The sequence below is a fragment of the Rattus norvegicus genome, chromosome 14 (genome assembly GCF_021556685.1).
Source record: "Rattus norvegicus strain SHRSP/BbbUtx chromosome 14, alternate assembly SHRSP_T2T, whole genome shotgun sequence".
In the NCBI taxonomy this organism is placed as follows: domain Eukaryota; kingdom Metazoa; phylum Chordata; class Mammalia; order Rodentia; family Muridae; genus Rattus; species Rattus norvegicus.
The window spans coordinates 108,835,652-108,855,886 of NC_141547.1; the positions used below are offsets into that span (position 1 = coordinate 108,835,652).

General features: G+C 36.4%; 1 protein-coding gene across 3 annotated transcripts in view; it reads left to right on the top strand.

The window, feature by feature from the left end:
• The window catches only part of Psme4 (proteasome activator subunit 4), a 103,635-nt gene that overhangs the window by 18,686 nt on the left and 64,714 nt on the right, over positions 1-20,235 (top strand). For 2 of the 3 annotated variants that reach the window (NM_001025140.2, XM_087584144.1), the window contains 11 exon segments: positions 7,497-7,541; positions 8,808-8,957; positions 9,493-9,556; positions 10,797-10,871; positions 12,163-12,285; positions 14,163-14,255; positions 15,096-15,361; positions 16,236-16,422; positions 17,488-17,577; positions 19,097-19,161; positions 19,430-19,580. In NM_001025140.2, coding sequence (NP_001020311.2) covers positions 7,497-7,541; positions 8,808-8,957; positions 9,493-9,556; positions 10,797-10,871; positions 12,163-12,285; positions 14,163-14,255; positions 15,096-15,361; positions 16,236-16,422; positions 17,488-17,577; positions 19,097-19,161; positions 19,430-19,580 — 1,309 coding nt within the window. 3 annotated transcript variants of the gene reach the window in all.

Genomic DNA, 20,235 nt, shown 5'->3' on the forward strand with positions numbered 1-20,235 from the left:
CAATGAGCAAAAATGGGTTAAAATAAGCAAATGCATTTTCCTTGTTTTGTTTTTTTTATTTTTTTATTTTTCTGAAATAACTCTCTTTGCATAACTGTGGCTGTTCTGGAACTGGAACCCACTACCTATGTAGACCAGGTTGTCTTTAAATTCACCAAGACTCACCTACCTTTGCCTCCCTAGTAATACCATTAATGGTGTGTACTACTGTGCCCAGTGCAAATTCATATTTTAATGTGTTCATTTCTATGTAACTTGACTTTTCCCTTTAAAAACTACTTGAATCTGTATTTTTTTTTCTCAAAGCTTTTTCACTGAGACATTTCGGACACTCACTCTCATCATTCTTTTGTTATTAGTTGCAATGGTTATCTGCCAGTCTTTTTTTTTTCCTTAAAAAGTTACTTGTTTTCATTTGTGCATGTTTGTGTGAGATTGTGTGAGCGCATGTGCACTACATGTGTTTAGCAGACTTTGGAGGCCAGAAAAGGGCATTGAGTCTTGGAATTGGAGCTGCAGGTGGTTGTAAGCCTCTGTGTGGGTTAGGAATTGAACCTGGGCCATCTGTAAGAGGTGCAAGTGCTCTTAACCACTGAGCCATCTTTCTACAAACCAGTTCCCACACCCCACCCAACCTGGCAATTTAAGTATTTTAATTCATTAAGTAAATGTTTTAAGTAAGGGGCCTTACATCTTTCATGGGGGATTCACTATACAAAATTAGAGAAATGGTGGGTTCTTCCACCCCTACTACAGAACAGACTTGCTCATCCTCCAAGGGCTGGATTTTCACATGCCTGAACAAGTATCAGTGTTACTAGTTAACTACACTTAGGATATAAACTTTGCCAGTCCTTGGTTTTTGTCATTTCCTAGTAGGGTTTAAAACTACAACTTTATAGAATAACACATAGCTAGGTGTGGTAGGCAGATCTCTGTTAGATCAAAGTCAATCTGGTCTACGAGTTCTAGGCAGCCAAGGCTACCTAGAGACCCTGTCTAAACAATAGCAAAAAAGAAAAAGAAAAAAGAAAATTCATCCTTGTCTAGTGTTGTCTTTTCGAGATAAAGTTTCAGATTCACTCCAGAACCACAATTAGCCTTGATCTGTAGATCATTTATCCCCGTTTTGCTAGAGCTGGTCTGTGTTGCTGTGTTTCATACTATGTTGTAGAAGAATGCCAGCAACATGAAACTCATGTGGACTAGGGTGTGTGAGAATTGCGGGAGACTGAACCTAGGGCCTTGTGCCTGCTGGTCAGGTGCTCATACCAACTAAACTGTCTTCAGCCTGGCATGATTCTGTGTCTCTACCAACTGCCAGTTTAATGATTTGATGATCCTTCATGCATCAAACTCCAACATCAAGAGGCTGAAGCAAGAGGTTTGCCATGAATTTGAGGCCAGCTTGGGTTACACACTAAGTAGAAAACTATCTAGGGATACAAAGTGAAAACCAGTCTTTAAAAACAACACATTGTATTAAGACTTTCAGATGTTCCACTAGATACTCAGATTAAAAAAAAAAAAAGCAACAAAATATAGTTGCTTTTAAACATATTTCTCAGTGCTGGAATTATAGAAGTATGCCACCATACCTAGCTTCGTACATTTCGTTGTTGTTATTATTTTGGGATAGATCACAAATTATAGGGTATTTTATGTATCTAGCTTTTGGCCACTAGAGGTTGTTTAGGTTCTCCTCAGTCACTATCCTTTAAACGTGTCCTATGGTGTACTAGAGAGCTCAGTATCTTGCTCTTTGCAGAGAACCTAAATTTGGTTCCCCAGTTCCCATTGTCTTTTTGGGTCACTCACAGTGATCTACTGTAACTCCATCTCCAGGGAGATTGGATGTGTCTGCCTTCTATAGGTACCTGCTCTTACGTTTGTGTGCCTATTCCCACACCCACACATGCACATAATTTAAAAGTAATAAAAATAAATCTTTTTTAAAAGTCATTAAAAATACCCTGTGAGATTGGGGTTTATTCTGGTGGAGCACATGCTTAGCATGTGTGAAACACTAGGTTCAAATATTCTGCCCTGCCAACACTGACACACATGTATGCCCACCTTTCAGCCCATCTTGTTTGAGCCCATATGTGGCTCAAAGACTCAACAATATTCCACCTGCTTCTGCTTCCCCAGAATTGAAGGCACATGCCACCATCCCAGCAGTCTTTTGCTATGATTAATCATGCCCTTTTTCCTATTTTTTGATTTTGTAAGAACAGGTCTTTCTAGGACGTGAGCCTTTTTTCTGTGTCTGGTCTTCTTTTCACTTAATACACCCTTCCATGTTCCCAGGGCTCTGAGATAAAGTATGTGAGGTATTTTGTGGACGTTTATAAAGTGTTTTGTTTTACACATTCCTATCTGTACTAGGTTTTTTCTTCATATATGCCTCAGACTAAAATTGGTGCTCTTAGAAAGTCTAACTATATTGAGCCCCTGACCTACAGTGATTGACACATAGTATTGTGTAACCACCTTTCAGGGACTACATTGTAAAGTGTCCTGTTGATTTGTTACTTTGTCTCTCTTTAAGAAATTCAGTTTTGAAAAGTCTGGGTGTACATTAATTACATTACACAGCTTTTATATCAGCACTGGGGACACAGCTGTCTCCTAAACAAAGGAATAATATTAAATTTATGAATTCAGTTTTGAAATACTTTTTTATTTCTTGACCTACCTCCTTTCTGCTTCCCTTGAATTGAAGACTACTGTTAGAGACTCTTAAGCAGAAATGCCAGAGTAACCAGTGAGTCACACAGCAATGCTTGTTCTTCCCAGCACTTCATTGTTCTGCTGAATTTCAATAAGGGAACTGTTTGGATAGTTATTGTTTTTCTTGCTTAACATTGTTTTGGCATAGTAATGTTGCAAGCTTTTATAGTCTAGAATAAGGTTGTTAGTTTTTACCAACACTATTTCTTAACATCTTTTAACTTATAAGGAACCATTTTATTTGACTTGCTTTCTTAGATTTGATATTTTGCTTTCTATATTTCTTAGATGTATTTTGACATATTTGAAACAGCTTTGTCATTTGACAGCTTGTTGTACTATTTTTAGATGACTTTTAAAAATAGAAGGGCTTCATTTGTTAAGTGTTGGTCTTTCAGCTCTTCAGCTCTGTGTGTACCTGGTGTGTTTTGTTCTTATGGAAACCACTGCTTAGAGTGCCATGTATTTCATTCTGTTTTAAAAATTGGTCCTGCTTAGAGCAAAGATAATAAAAACATTTCTCTCTCTTTCCTTCTCTTCCCTTCCCTTCCATCTCAGACTTCCAAGTACTGAGATTGTTGGTAATTGAAAGAAGTTTTTAGAGTTTTTGTTGTTTTAAAACAAGGCCTCCATGTTGCCCTGTCTGCTCTAGAACTCACTATGTAGATCAGGCTGGCTTTGAACTCACAGAGAACTGTCTGTCTCTGTCTCCTGGGTCCTGGGACAAAGGAATGTACCACCTTACCTGACTTGGTAGGGTTTTTAATTCATTACAAAATACAAAATTGTATTTCTGATTCCTGTTTTCTATCCATGTCCTGTCACAACTTAATGTTCTTGTGAAAACAGATTTTAGTATTTTTCCTTTGTGTTTTTCCCTTATATATTTTAAAGCTACCATGTATACTATTTTTCATAGTAATATGCCTGTAGGAAAAATTTGCTTAACTAACTTACTTTCTCTCTCTCTCTCTCTCTCTTGAAGGGCAGGTACTAGGGCCATGCTGTGTAGCCTAGGCTGGCCTCCAGCTCCCAACAGTTCTGCCACCACACCTGACCTGGTACTCAGTTTTTAATTACCTGTGTATCTCTATCCCATTCCCATTTGCGGTTGTTAGCAATTGAGCCCAGGGCCTTGACTTGCTAGGCAAGTGTTGTACCACTGAGATCTACCCTCATCTGGCTTTCTCTAGTCATTCAACAAAGGTTCATTTGCTTTTGTTGTCTTGGTTTTGTTTTTTGAGACACATTTATTCATGCAATTTTTTAAAAAATCAGTTTCCGCCTTTCCAGGAACTCTGCCTGTGCTCTTGGCTAGGCTCCAAGATCAGTCAGCGCTGGTTTCACTCAGCAGGCAAGGGCTTTGCTAAGCCACCAACAACTGCCCAGTGGATAGAAAACAGTAGACAGTTTTATTATTTTAAAACTAGCCAGATAATGCAATGACTGATGGAAGAATTTCCTGTCCTAATCTTATCAACTAGCTCCCTCTGTCCTCCTCTGCCCCCACTCAGGGCAGAGACTACAAACTCTAGGGGCCCCAAGACCTACTTGTCTGTAGCATCCTCTTTGCTCCAAAACCTGATCTGAATCCCTTTTTCTTTGTTTTCCTTCTCTTCTTCTATGACCTGGAAGTCTCACTAAGGGGGAAAAATACTACTTAATTATGAGTTCAAGACAGGGAAAGAAGGAATATACCATTATTATTGTTTCCCAATTCATATGTAAAAAGAGCAAATAGAATTAGTCTGACAGAAATTTTAGTTCAGTTGAATCTATGAATACTTCTGGGCTTATTTTTATTTTGAATACATCATGTGTCATGTGTCATGTGTTTGGGGGGGGGGTTTATAAGTAAATCTTGGGCATGACTCAGTGGTTAAGTGTTTTCTTCCAGAGGACATGAATTTGATTCCTTGTACCTACATGGTAACTTAACAACCGTCTATATGCAACTTCAGCTTTTGTCTTCCATGGTGACCAGGCATGCAGTGATGCAGAGACATACATGCAGACAAAACAATCATACACATAAAATAAATGATTCTTTAATTTTTTAAAAAATAAAAGCTCATCTTATCTTGATAGATACAAAGAACTAGGAGAGTCAGGCTACAACCTCTATGACCTTGAAGTTCACCTTTTAGTGACTGGGAACAGAAATAGTTGACTCTTCCTTGTCCTGTCTTGGTACAATCAGAGAACATTAGTGCCATCATGAGGAAATTGAAGTGCAGAGAAAAATTCACATGAGGCTCAAACTGGTACAAGAGCTTAGGAATTCACTTTTAGTACAGAATAGTAAGGTGATGAAAAGAAATTTCTCATTGGGGTGTTATGTTCTGAATCATAGATTCTTGATTGATAGCAAGAGAATTGCTGTAACAGTAAAAGGTGCACAATTTTTTGTTTCTGGGAAGTTGCACGTGCAATAGTTTTTGCAAAGTATGAATTAATAGTTGCTAATACTTGCTGTGATGCCTAATAAATGATTTTGAGCTACCCAACAGTTTTCAATATATTATCTCAGTTAATTTAAAAATAGCTTTATGAGAGGGTAGGTATTATCTGTCATGATGAAAAGTACTAAACTGTAATAGTATACTCCTAGGAACAGTGGACTTGGTTTTCAAATTCAGATTTGTCTGACTCTTAGGTTCAAACTGAAGCATTGTGTACTCCATGGCCTTCTTTTGTAAATGAACTCTCATTTCTAAGAGAAAATGGGGTGTGAGAAACTCCATCTAAAGTTTAGTCACTTTTAAACATTAGCAGTTTGAGTTACTAGTTGAGTACTATAAATTTCCAACATTTGGAATTTATGTAGTGATTATTCACTCCCTCTAAAAATTAGTAGCATCTAGCCTTAACCTTTTATTTTATTTTTAAACAGAAACATTGTTCCCTTCATCTTGAGAGATTACAAGAATCACAAAAGGTCACTATACAGATATCACAGGTTAGAGAGATTGTACCCTTTTCTGAATAAAGAGCATAAATTCCATGGTGCAGGCCTTATGTGGAAGATCGGTTGGAATTGACTTTTATGTGAATGAAATCACACACTCTAAAACTCACCCCTTGAGTTGGTAACAAGTTACAGGAATGTTATCATTAACTTCCTGTGCTTGCTTCTAGAATGAAGACAACACTTAGCTGTGCAGTCTTTAATGACTTACTTTTTGGAACAGTTTCTAATGTTAGAATGGTTTCTTTCTTGGTGTAGTGACGTTACTTGGGAGAAATAGCAGTATTTCTGCAACATTTAAATCTGAAATCAATTGCTACCAAACTAGTAAAATAGAAAGGTAATGTAAGCACAGACATTAGGAAGTCACGGGGTCATTTATCTTTTCTTTTCCTTAGAAAGACGGTTTATGTTTCAGAATTCACTTTTAAATTCTAAACTTAAATTAACCAGATGGCTTTCCACATGTTGATTCTATAATTTGTTACTAACTGGCTCTTCAAACTGAAAGAAGATCCAAGATCTGTGCTATTTGCCCCCTGATAAAAAGTGTTTATTGAGTATTGTAAGCACGCAGAAATAATTTAACTGTCCCTGCAGATTTGAATAGCCTTACTAGAAGCACATTAGGTATCCTGACTAATAAGTACAGCCATAGGCTTCAGGAAGCTTCAAATGTAGAGAAAAGTTTATGCCCAGTATACTATATTTCTTAATTGTATGTGTGTGTGTTTGTGTGTGTGTGTGTGTGTGTGTGTGTGTGTGTGTGTGTGTGTGTGTAAATTACTTACCCTCAGCCTCTCCCCCAAGCCCCCCGGTTTGAAAGTGGAAGATGATGTCTAAAGTAGTTAGTAATGAGGCTGCAGTTTTGGTTTGTTTTCTAGGTTAATGTTACCATAATATATTAGGTGCTTGTTCCTTGGAATTTCCTTATAGTTTAGTTCATAAGCTTTCAGAAAAACTGTATACACCTCTGGTGTTTCTATTTGTATTTATCATGCTGTAAGTAGTCACAGATTCATTTTAAGTTTCACTTCATGATACCACTTTGTTTTGTTGCATCTGACCAGTTTTGACTATGGTCTAGTTGATATCCTAAATATTCTATCTTGGTCATGTATTTAAACCAGTATCCATGGCCTTTTCATTAAAGTTTGTGTTAGTTCTTATTTTTTTTTTCAATTAACTTTTTGAGGAGCTGTTTAAATAGAACAGCTGTTGATTTTGATAATTGTTACTACAGTGAAGTACCTTGGAGTGTTAAAGATGAGTTAAGATAATCAACTTGATTAGTTGATTATCAAGACTTCTGCCACTGCTGGCAGAAAGAAGCACACCATATTCCGTATTTCATTATACCACAGTTCATATTTTGATGCAAAAGCAGTATAATAAAAATTATTCTTTAGAATTTTCAGCCATTGGGCTTACTTTCTGTATGTGTACTATGGCATTGTTAACTAATTGTCTTCTTTATCACACACACACATACACACATAGAGACACACACACACACACACACACACACACCACACACACACACACACACAGAGAGAGAGAGAGAGAGAGAGAGAGAGAGAGAGAGAGAACAAAATATGAGGGTAAAGGAAAAAAGCAGACTAAGAGGTCTAGGTAGATAATCCTTGTAATTCTGAATATAGCAGAGAAGATTTAGCAATTATATATAAACAGATAATATGAACCTGTGTGTTTATCTTTGATGTACAGGTTGCAGAATTAACTGTGTTCTTTAAATACCCCAAGCTAATATATCAAATGGCTTTTTCTCCTCTAGTTCTATAGAAAATGTTCTCAAAACCCTCGTGAAAAGCTGCCGACCGTAAGTAGCACTCAATCTATAAAACCTCTTGTTTTACCTCTAGGCCTTCCCCCATCTTTAGTGTACTTTGAAGAGGAAATTAAAGTTATAAATGGTTTCTGATATTTTAGTACTAGTCATTGAGCACAACAGTATTCCCAGTTCTTAACTAAAATTTTACTTGAGTATTTAAAAATTTACTTTTTAAAAAAGTTAATTAATTAATTCATTAATATTGTCTGTATGTGTAGGTGTCTAGTATGGGGACGGGGGGAGGGATCTGTACCAGGGTACATATGTAGAAAGCAGAGGATGGAGTTTTTTTTATTACTTTGCTATGAACTGACTCAGAAATATTGGGAAGGGGAATTGATATATACGATTCTTGAAGATAGAACGTAATTTACTGGTGGTAGTTCTGTTTTAATTTGCAATTTGCTACATTAGTACCTGACAGAAAATGTGTGGTGAACTTAATAGAAGCGTTCTTAGCAATGTAGTTTTATTTTTCATATAAAGTAATAAAATATGCTTTTAAGCTAACAGGTTTTTAAAAGTATGATAGGTTAACAATATGCTATTAAGTCAAACCTAAAAGTTGATTTCTTTGGGAAGAATACAGAATTCTCAGATACAGTACTTTATACCTCATATTGATTGATTGAGAGGTTGAAACGGGATCATCTCAAGTTGCCATGTTAGCTTTGAACTCCTACCTACACCTTGCAGTATTAGGATTATAGGTGTAGAATATCAGAGCCTTAGAACAGGTCTTCTCAATCCTCTCAGGTATAAAGAAGTACCTGTGGTTTCTTGAGGGTCCCATGGACTCATTCCAGAAATTCCTAGGACAATGCTTTTTTATTTTTACTGATTATTTATCTTCTATGGGAACGAGTTTTATTGAGTTTTTCAGTTGCTGAACTTTGTAGGCAACTTAAGTAACAGTGTTTTTTCAACCCCAAAGCCTCTTCTGAATGTCTGCTAGATTAAAAAAAAGTTTACTTTCTTCTAAGTGAGTGTGGGAGGTCATTTATTGTATCTTTGTAAAAGTATGTTTTTATTATGGAAACCTTGATGTTTCTAGTGTGACTGATATCCTATGACATATATTCCCTTCTTTCATGAGGCTCGTTTTCTTTTGCTGTTGGGGAACAAACCCAGGTCCTATGTGTACTGGGCTAATTCTCTAGGCCTTTTCTTTTCACTTTTGTCAATCATATATAAGTATTGTAGGGTTTTTAATTCAGTAGTCAGATATATGGAAACCTTTTCTTTTTTTACTAGATATTTTCCAGCAGATGCAACAGCAGAAATGTTAGAAGAATGGAGGCCTTTAATGTGTCCTTTTGATGTAACAATGCAAAAGGCCGTCAGTTATTTTGAAATATTTCTTCCTACCTCCCTTCCTCCAGAACTGCATCATAAAGGTTTTAAGTAAGTGTGCATATTCGACATACTCTAGGATACAGCAAGAAATATAGCAATACCAGTAACTATAGCTAGAAGCTTCTTTCTAATTATGATTCAAGTGTGAAGGTTAAGAGCTAAGCATATGATTTTAAAGAGAGTAATCCTTATATAACAAGCCCAATGAAATGATGGTTTTAAGATATCAGAAGAGAAAAGAAATAGAACAACTATAATGGAAAAATGCCAGAAAAACAGAAAGGCAAAGGATATAAGGGAGAAAGTTGTTACAGTTGTTGAGTAAGAGTGGACAATGTAACAATGTAGCTATGTAACAATTCAGAACAGTAAATGAGATTACATTTAATAGTACAAATAAACAAGAAAGGTAACACTCAGACAAAAAGTATTCCTTTGATCCAATAAGTTTGAAACTCAGTATTATTTTTTCTAGGTTGGGTAGTTAGCAGTAAGAATAATAGATTTAGAAGTACAAAGACTACCTGGCTTTGAAACACTTTCTGTAATCACTTGATATTCATAACAACATTTTCTTCTTCAGACTTTGGTTTGATGAATTAATTGGCCTTTGGGTTTCAGTGCAAAATCTCCCACAGTGGGAGGGGGTAAGTATTCTGTCCCCCCACTTCTTTAATTTTATATTTGGAGTTAAATATGTAGATCATTTAATAGCTAACTCCTGTTTTTTTAGAATTTCTAGTAGTAACATTACAGTTAATTCCTTTTTTAGAAAGAGTTTTATAAGTGCGTATACATGTACATGTGCTCACACCTGTGGGTCTTTCTGTTGGTGGCCAGGTGGGTGGGTACTGGTGCCCGAGGAGGTGAGAGTCATCACATTCCCTAGAGCTGGGACTTGCCATGTGTGGTGTTTTGTTTTTGCAGTGCTTAGTGTATTGAGGGTGGAGTGCAGGTATCAGGTACTTGTTTCCACCTCTGCTCAACCACCAAAGACCATGTCCTTTTGGTTCACCACCAGGCTGTGGGTAGGGCCTGGCTTTTTCAGCACCACAAAGTACTTATCCTGAGCCTTGGAAATGGTGATCTCTAAAACACCCCCACCCAGGACACTTCCTGGTGGCTTCATGTGTCCAGCAGTTCTGGCTCCATCTATAGGAACATCATGATGGTTTCAGAAACATCAGTAGGCATTGAAGAGCTGGAGGAAGACTTAGGCTGGTGGCTGAACTGATCACTTGAAGCTTTGAGGATAAACATAGCCCTTGTCACAAGTAGAACAGCGGTGGGGCTTTTTGGTACAAGTATTTTTTGAGCCACCAGATGTGGGTGATAGTTGAGTTGGGTCCTCTGCAAGCACGTTGTGCGTTCCTAACCATGTAGCCATCTCTCCAGGTCCAGTTAATTTCTTTCAACTTACTATTTTCTAACAAGTACACATGTATAAAGTACATGATTACTGTTTGTTTTAGTTGTAGTCATTGTAGGTGCTACTGGACAGTTGATGGAGATAAATACGTATTCCTTTCACCTTTCGTTGTGCCTAATGCTTTGTGACTTCTTTTTCCCCCTTTGAGGAGTATTTTGGTTACAATTGATTTCAAACGCATAGCATGAACCAGATCTTAAATTTTGAAGTTTTAAAAGTCATAAACTATATCCATTGTTCTAATGATTGCTGAAAGGGACAAATGAGGAGCTGGGTATGATTGCACCTACTCTAATCCCAATACCTGGGAGGCTGAGGCAAGAGTATCATAAGTTCAAGACCATTCTGGCACATAGTGAGAATCACCTCAAGAAAATAAACAACAGAATAAGGATTATAATTAACATTTTAAAACAACAGCATCAGCTTAACATTATTTTGTTTTTGTTTACTTTCAGCAATTAGTAAATCTCTTTGCTCGATTGGCTACAGATAATATAGGATACATAGATTGGGATCCATATGTACCAAAGGTAATTAGAACATTTGAATATGTGCATATCATAGTATTGATAACTAACATTATTTGGTAAAGGGTTTTTTTTTTTAACTCTAGTATCAAATGTTATACATGTCTTGCATTGGAGGACATGAAGTATAATTTTGACTGAATAATTTAGAAAGTAGTAAGTAAATCATTATGGACTGACCCTGGGCTCCAACCTCATAGGTAGCAATGAATAGCCTAGTAAGGGCACCAGTGGAAGGGGAAGCCCTTGGTCCTGCCAAGATTGAACCCCTAGTGAACGTGATTGTTGGGGAGAGGGCGGTAATGGGAAGAGGATGGGGAGGGGAACACCCATATAGAAGGAGAGGGGGAGGGGTTAGGGGGATGTTGGCCTGGAAACCGGGAAAGGGAATAACAATCGAAATGTAAATAGGAAATATCCAAGTTAATGAAGATTAAAAAAAAAAAGGAATATCATATTCATTCCTTTCAAAGAGTTTTCTGTATTAAATTTGATTGCATTCTAGAGTGTTACCAGCTTCCCCTACCCCTTAGTACTTAAAGCTAGAATATCTCCAGAGGAGTATCATTTCATCTGTATTAGAAACCTCTTGGAAAATCTTTCAGAAGGTGAAAATTGACATTAGAACAGCATTGGTAATCAACAGAAAGGTTCTTGTTGTCTTTGGTTTTGTTCTTTTCCACTGTAGTTAGCTTTTAAAAACTAAGGAACAGAAGGAGCTCCTCCCCCTCATTTGGGACCCTATCAGTAATGATAGCTTTAAAGTATAAATTTAATTAAATTAAAATACAGTTATTACATGCTGTCTAACATGCAAAGACTTAGGGAAGACTTCAAGTCAGCTTTAAAGTTTGAAAGGAGAGTGGTCTGCCAGCTGCTTGTATTAGAGCTGCTTCTGTCCAGCATCACTGGCATAGAATGAGAGCATAGGAAAGTAATGTGTGTACTCAGAAGGTGAAAGGAGGAAAAGGCTCATGTTTAACTGCACAAGCTTCATTTTTTCCCTTTATGTTTAACTCTAAATATCTCATTGTTTGAGTACATTGACTCAGCTGCTTCATATTTGTTGTCACTAACCTCGGAGTGTCATACAATAAATCTGTTATATGTACTTTCTAAAGAATAAAGCAAATTACTAGTCACCGATGATTTTGCTCAGAATTACATGGGGGTGGGGGTAGAGGATGAAGGTGTATTTAAGACTAATACCTAACATTCACTTAGCTATTTAAGGACTTACTGTGATACTTATGAACCTTTTTATTCCTATATTTATTTTGTTTTGCTTTAAAAGATATTTACAAGAATTCTGAGAAGCCTGAACCTCCCAGTGGGAAGTAGTCAAGTGTTAGTCCCAAGATTTTTAACAAATGCTTATGATATAGGACATGCTGTAATATGGATCACCGCAATGATGGTTTGTAGTTAATTACGTGTTTTATAAAATACATCTAAATTTTCTTTAACCTTTTGATCCAAGCCCATGTTAATTGCTTGGTTATTAAATAGTTTTAATAGTCACTTGATTATTAAATAGTTTTTGTTCTTTTTTTCTTTACTTTTTATATCTCTCTTTCCTTCACTTTACCTCTCTCTTTTCTTTCTTTGTTCCTCCCCCCCCCCCCCTTTTTTCCCCTTTCATTTTACCTACAATTTTGCTGGGAATTGAACTTAGGGCCTTGTATATGACGAGATTCAGCTATTTTCTAATGTTGTGTATCCATATCTCAGATATGTAATAATCCTTTACTTGTTAATTTCCATATGGTTTTCAGTGTTACTTTTAAAATATAAATATACTATTAAAGAAACTTTACATTAAAATTAGAGGATTTATTTTAATGTTTCTTACCTTTTTGAATTATTAGTCTATATTTAATAATGTTTTTGTGGAAAAGATAGAATGTTCATACAGAATTACAGTTAGAGTTGAAACTTCTCCCATTGCTATATAGAACTTTAGTTTTTTTCTTGTATTCAAGGAGAAAAGAGTATTTTAATGCATAATATGAAGGTCTCACTAAATTGGGCAGTGTCAACCTTGAGTTAATTTTGCTCTCGTTTTCCCACACACATCTTCGTTCTTAATTGCCACTTCTTTTTGTGATGTGGAAGTATAGTTTTAAAAAGTTATGCTAATTATTTTATTGAAAGTTTGAAAATCGTGATACTGAGTTGTGGGATCATTTTGGTTTCTTGAGTAGTTTGGCTTCTTCTGGTTTTTATATTTAGAAGCACAGACATAGGCTTCATTTATGCCCACATTTGAGTGGGAAGGCTTGTTAATAGTAACAGGCTTTTTTTTTTTTTTTTTTTTTTGATTTGAGAGGGAGGTCAAGACAGGGTCTAGTTATGTATGTACCCTTGATTAACCTAGGACTTAATATGTAGATCAGCCCAGCCTCTTAACTTGGAGAGATTTTCTTGCCCCTGCCTGAGATTATAAGTATGAGCCAGTATACCCTTTCTTAATATAATTTGACATTTTGTCTTCCTTGCTGTTGTTAAAAGATCATTTTGAGTCAAAGTGGAGGGTATGAGCCCATGTTATAGCCCTTTCAATGAATGCTTATTTTTCCTTTTATCCTTTTTCTTTAATTGTTTTAATAATAGATTAATAAATAAAAATATGTTTTTTAATCAAAATGGGCCTCATAAAATGTATATGAGTGTATTGTGTAAATCATTTTGTTTCATACAATTAAGCAACTTTTCTAATGGCTTATTTTAAGGAGTGCTTTGTATGGCTTATGTTGTCATCCTTTATTTTTTCTTTAATTGTGTACTCGTACATGGGAGCCACTTTATCCATGGGACAGTCAGAAAACAGCATAGGGAGTCTGTTGTCTCTTTCTACCATGTGGGTCCTGGTTCAAATGCTGTTAGGCTTGAGGCCATTGTTTTTACTCAGGAGTCATTTCACCAGCCCCTATTCTTGATTATACAAAGATGACAGTCTTTATGTTAATTTATAGTATCCTTGTTTTTTACTTAAGAAGAGTAAAATCTACTGTTCCCCTACGTTCAAAGATGACACCTTTTCAGCTTTATTTAGAATTAAGTAAATTATTTTTGTGTTTATTGGAATGTTTTTAAACTGATTTGTCCAAAGATCACTAGGAAGTTACATTTTGATTGTGGATTTACAGGTACAACTGTATGAAAAAGGGGATCCACATTAGACCTTTATATCTAGGATTTGATTTATTGATCGCTTTATATATAGTATATTACCGATACTAATGTTTCTCTCTCTGTTTCTCTTTCTCCTTTTTGGGGGCGGTGTCTGGACAGGGTGGACCAAGTAAATTAGTACAAAAACATTTGGCTGGTCTGTTTAACAGCATCACATCTTTTTATCATCCTTCAAATAATGGGCGTTGGCTGGTAAGTATGTTCATTTTGTGTTGTAGTATTTGAAGATTTAAAGATACAGTCATATTTACTATTGTTTATCTTAGAACTGTAATATTTCTTGTCTGTTGTATAGACTTGGCTATATGTAAGTGGTTAGACTCAAATCTGTGTGTTTGACATACACACACACACACACTAGCATGATGCACATGGGTATTAATGACAAAATAATTACAACAAAATAATAATTCCACAAAAGCAAAGAAACATCACTTCAGTTTATCTTGTCGCTATTTTAGCTTTGTTTTATCTTTTAATTGACTGATTAAGTGCCTTTTTAAAAAATAAATACTGGAAAATTTTATTTGGTAGCAAGGTACTTTCACTCCCCTTCTCTTTTAAGACAAGGTCTCACTGTCTATCCCTGGTTAGCTCAGAACCCACTATGCAGACTAGGCTGGCCTCAAATTACCAGAGTTCCCTGTATCTTTGCCTCCTGAACACTGTTATTAGTGTGTGCTACCATGCCTGGCTGTTTTAAAACGTGAATTTAAGGCAAGGCAGGGAGGCACATAACTGAAGTCTTAGCACCCATGAGACTATGGCAGGAAGATTACAGAGCCAGGCTATGCTACATAGTATAACTCTGTCTAAAGGAAAACAAAACAATTGAAATCCTTGAATTTAGAAGTCACTCTGTTAGTTGGTATAGTATGCTGTTCTGTGTAGTAAGAACATAAAGTTCTTTGTATTCAGAGTGTTTGTTTTTCTTTTTTCTTGTGTGAGAAAAAACTGTAAATATCTGTGTAGGAAAATTGAACCTGAGTAGAACCTATAGGAAATTTGAACCTATTGTTTCTGTGTTCCCAGAACAAGTTAATGAAACTCCTTCAGCGGTTGCCAAATAGTGTTGTTAGGAGATTACATCGTGAAAGATTCAAGAAGCCCTCCTGGTTAACTCCTGTGCCTGAAAGCCATAAGCTTACGGATGAAGATGTTACAGACTTTGTACAATGCATTATTCAGCCTGTCCTCTTGGCTATGTTCAGCAAAACTGGTAGTCTAGAAGCAGCCCAGGCGCTGCAGAACCTTGCACTCATGAGACCGGAGTTAGTAATACCTCCTGTGCTTGAAAGGTAAGCTCAGCTTTGTAACGCCAAGTCCAAGGGATTTAATGCTCTTTTCTGGCACCATGGGTACAAGGCACACACATGCCCTATAAGCGTAACATTTGAACAAAACACCTATACACATAAAATTAGAATAATTAAATCTAAAAGAATTAAATGACACTATTGTTATTATTTACCTTTCTGTGTAAATCAGTGCTTACATATTTCTTCTGTATTAAGTAGATTTGTAGGGGGAAATAATTGAAGTTCTAAGTAAAGATCTTAGGTGTCCACTTTAAAAGCTAGGTGCTTGCAAGTGCAACTCTGGAAAGGTAAGGCAGGCAGATCCTTGGGATTTGCTGGCTGGCCCGTGTAGCCAGTCAGTGACCTCAAGTGTCAGTGAGACCCTGTCTCAGGGATGTAAGGTGGGGAGATGTGGCTGAGTTGGTAGAGCCCTTTGTTAACATGTCCAAAGCTATGGGTTCACTGCATGTAAAACCTGCCAGGGCAGAAATAAGCTTGTAATTCCAGAACTTTAAGACAAGATGATGAAAGAGGATCAGAAACTCAAGGTCATCCTAGCCTGTGCTGCAGGAGTCCCTATCTCCAAAAAGAAAAGACTAAAAGATATTTGTAAGAGGACTGAGTAGAATAATTGTACCTTGGTCTTCCTTAGTTCAGTATGCTGCTAATTAAGTTGACTGAAACAGTGAAAGTTTATGCTCTTTTTCACTGAAGTTTATATGGAGATCAGATAGGGATGCAATTATATCTGTGCTGTTCATGTAAGTAGGAAATCTCCACTCAGCATCCTGCTATCTACAGTTAGGCAGGTCAAAATGCAGTTTATGAACTTAGTATATTTAACCTTGAAACTGTACTCTGTTTTAAACTATAGAACATACCCTGCTTTAGAGACATTAACAGAACCTCACCAGCTCACAGCTACTTTAAATTGTGTAATTGGAGTAGCCCGAAGTTTGGTATCAGGCAGCAAATGGTTTCCTGAAGGTCCAACACACATGCTACCTCTGTTGATGAGAGCATTGCCTGGGGTAGATCCAAACGACTTCAGTAAATGCATGGTAAGCATATTGATGATTATGTTTTGTGGCTGTTATTGTTTAAATAAATATCTTTTCTTTTTAGTTAGATACCTTTAGATAGTGTTACGTTTATAAATGCTTAAGTTGAGATTTGTGCACAATTGATTTCCATAGTACCTTCCCTTGAAATTTTCCTTGACCTATATATGTCTATTGTTGATTTTTAAAACTCATTATATATTTGCAGTTTTTCTTAGATATAGTAAAAGTTTTAGGATGTTGTCTCTTGCCCTTTTATTTATCTATATGGGTAACCAAGGAAGTGTGGTAAAAAGTTACAGGTTACAGAAGCTGGGCATAGTGGCAGACACCTATAGTCCAAGCACTTGAGAGACTGAGTAAAGTTTGAGACTAGCTTGGACTTCATAGTGAGACTGTGTCTCAGAATAACAAAAATCTCCTTCCCCTGTGAATAACAATGGAAAAAAATTGCAGGATATAAAATTCCAGCTTCTACTTCTGCATATTTTTTCCTGACTTAGTCTTACTGCTTTGTTCTCGTTCTCTCTCTCTCTCTCTCTCTCTCTCTCTCTCTCTCTCTTTCTCTCTCTCTCTCCCTCTCCCTATTCTCTGACAGGTTAGCATTTCCCTGTAATGTTATATTTTTCAGGTGGAAGGAAAAGTAAATTTTTAGTGATAGAATATTGGAGAACTATGTCTTTAAACTTAATATATAATGGCAATAAATTTTACTATAACCATTATTAAGAGAGCAGCTAGCTGATTATTAGGAATTCTAAATATTTAGAGTCAGGTTAACTCACATGATCACAGCAATTGGGGGGTTGACCAAGAAGGGCACCATGATTTTGAGTTCATACTTGACTGTATGATGAGTTTCAGGTTTGTGTCAGTTAGTTTTGCCTCACTCCTGTCCTCCCCCCAAATAGGCAAAAATAATAATTCTAAGTGAAAATTACCCAGAAAGATCACTATGAGATTTTCCTTATGATAATTTAAATATTTATACTTAGCTTTTGGCATAACTTGTGCTGAAATAGAGTGACATAATTAATGTTAAAAATCCTTTGTCTCTTCCCATAGATCACATTCCAATTTATAGGAACATTTTCTACTCTGGTGCCTTTAGTAGACTGTTCATCTGTACTGCAAGAAAGAAATGACCTCACAGAAGTAAGGATGCTTTCTAGTTATAAGAGGCTTTCCTGAAATGTGATATTTCCTTGTATGCATAGTAATCTTTAATTCTTTTAAAAAAACAAAACAATACACGGTTTTGGGTAGGTTCCAGAAAGTACAATTACTAAAAGGACAGGGAAGCTGGTGTGGTGCATACACTGGCAATCACAGTGCCCAGACAACCGAGATAGGAGGGTCATGAATTAATTAGTTCAAGGGAAACCTGTATCACTTATCATGGCTCAAAAATTGAATAATAAAAATCATAAAAGGTGGTACAGTGTTTGCCTACTATGCATGAGGATCTAGGGTCAGTCCCCATTACAAATAAGTAACTGTTTTTATAGAAACTATAATTGTTATTCTGGGACTAGAGTTACCTGTATGACTAGGAGCCATGTAATCTTTGGTAGTGAGATAACTTTAGTACCCAGTACGGGAAGCACAGGCCTTTTTTCCAAATAACTGCTGGTATATTTCAGTTGGTTGTCATTGTTTGCAAAGTTTGTTCAGCGTAGACTGTGTTGCCTTGTTTTTCCATCCATTGTCTATGTAAATAACTTTCCAGGAACAGTGGCATTTAATACAGAGGGTTTTTTTCTTCATTTCTGTGGTTGTTATGGAACTGTTAAGATGCATAGAGTTAAGTGAAGTTTTACCAAAAGGAAATCATTTAAATCTCTCATTACAAACCAGAAATTTCTAATAGTCTTAGAAATTAGAGACACAAACTGTGTTCTGAGACCAATGAGATACCTCAGCCAGAAAGGTACTTAGTGTGCAAGCCTAGAGATAGGAAATAGAGCCCTAGAATCCTTGTAAAGATGGAAGGAAAGAACACGTGCGCGCGCGCGCGCACACACACACACACACACACACACACACACACACACATCGAATACTACTGAAACTAAAGTTAGAGCCTGTAACTACACACAACCAAAGTGCCAAGTAAATAGGGGAGGGTTAAGAACCCTAATTCTTAAAAGTTCCAAGCAGGAGGCTGTAAGCCTAAGATTTACATAGTGTCTTAACAGTGATACCTTTGAACCAAGTAATTCTTTGTTATGGAAGATTGTCCTTCCATTGTACAATATTTATGGAAAACACACAAAATATTAAAATATGGACTTTTTCTGCTATCCTAGACAGTAGTAGCACCAGTCTATCCCTACCCTCCATTGTGAGAGCAGTGTTCTGAGGTTGTCAAATGTTTTCTTTTTTGTAAGCATGTGAAACTTGTATCATTTGGATATGGAGTAGCTCAATGTTATCTTTTACAGCTTTAGAAGCATTTTGAAAACTGGAGTTGAAAACAAAGTTGGTTGTCTTCATTCAAATAAAGTAGTGAAGTAGTTCTGACTTGATATATGTGGTTATGGTGTTTATGATAGTATTCAACGCAAAAAAACTTGTATCCAATCTGCTTGTTTGGTTATGATTGAATTTCATTATTTCAGGGGGGGAGAATTAAGCATATTTGTATTTTTTTTCCCACATTACAATGTTATAGATTGAAAAAGAACTTTGTTCAGCAACAGCTGAATTTGAGGATTTTGTGTTACAATTTATGGACAGGTAAGTTGATAACTCAGTTCTTTCTTTTCTCAGATAAATGGGGGGTGGGGGGGTGCATGTTACCTTGAAATTGGTTTCTTTAGTTCTGTAATCTTTTATTTAGATTTTACCCAAAGCTGAAGTTGGTACTGTGAAGTAAAAAGTACAGTCTTTTTATGAGTTATGAAGAAATTGAATAGATGTGTCTTTGAGTAGTAATAACAATAGAGGTTTACCTGACTGTCACCAGGTTTTTGTTCCTAAACTTTGCTTTGTTTGGATTGTTCAGATGCTTTGGACTAATAGAAAGTAGCACATTGGAGCAAACAAGGGAAGAGACAGAAACAGAGAAAATGACTCATTTGGAGAGTTTGGTTGAATTAGGCTTGTCTTCTACGTTTAGTACAATCCTCACACAATGTTCCAAAGACATATTTATGGTAAGAGAGAACTACTACCAAAAGTAACTTCAATCTTTTTATTTAACTGGTGTTTTTGCATTGAGTATCAGCCAGTTTATCCTTTATGCTCAACTGAAGGTTTTAAAAAACCTTGTTGTTCCTCAATGCAAAAAGTATCTGCAGATATATTTGCAGAAATCATTGTGCATGTAAAGGGGTAAAAAGAGTCTGTTAATTGTCATGCATCCCTCTGCTACAGATTATATGCAGACACAAATGTTCTTTAAACTGAGCACAGAGTGATACATACTTCGCGTTTCTAAGCTTTTCTTTGGTGACTTTGCAATTTAAAACTGAAGCATAGGGGTTGGGGATTTAGCTCAGTGGTAGAGCGCTTGCCTAGGAAGCGCAAGGCCCTGGGTTCGGTCCCCAGCTCCAAAAAAAAAAAAAGCATAATGCATGAGTTCTGATGTTTCTAGGCATAAGAGAATTGTCCTAGCTGAATAATAACTACATTAGGTAAGCTTGAACAGGCTTCAGTTATTATTGACTTTGGGGTCAATGTTAATGAATATACTAAATGTCTAAACAGAAGAAGAGTGTTGAAGGAGGATTCCCACATCCTTTTCAAGTACTTACATAGAGGAGTATCACTTTGCCTTATATTGGCCATATTTTGTAAATTTGTAATTAA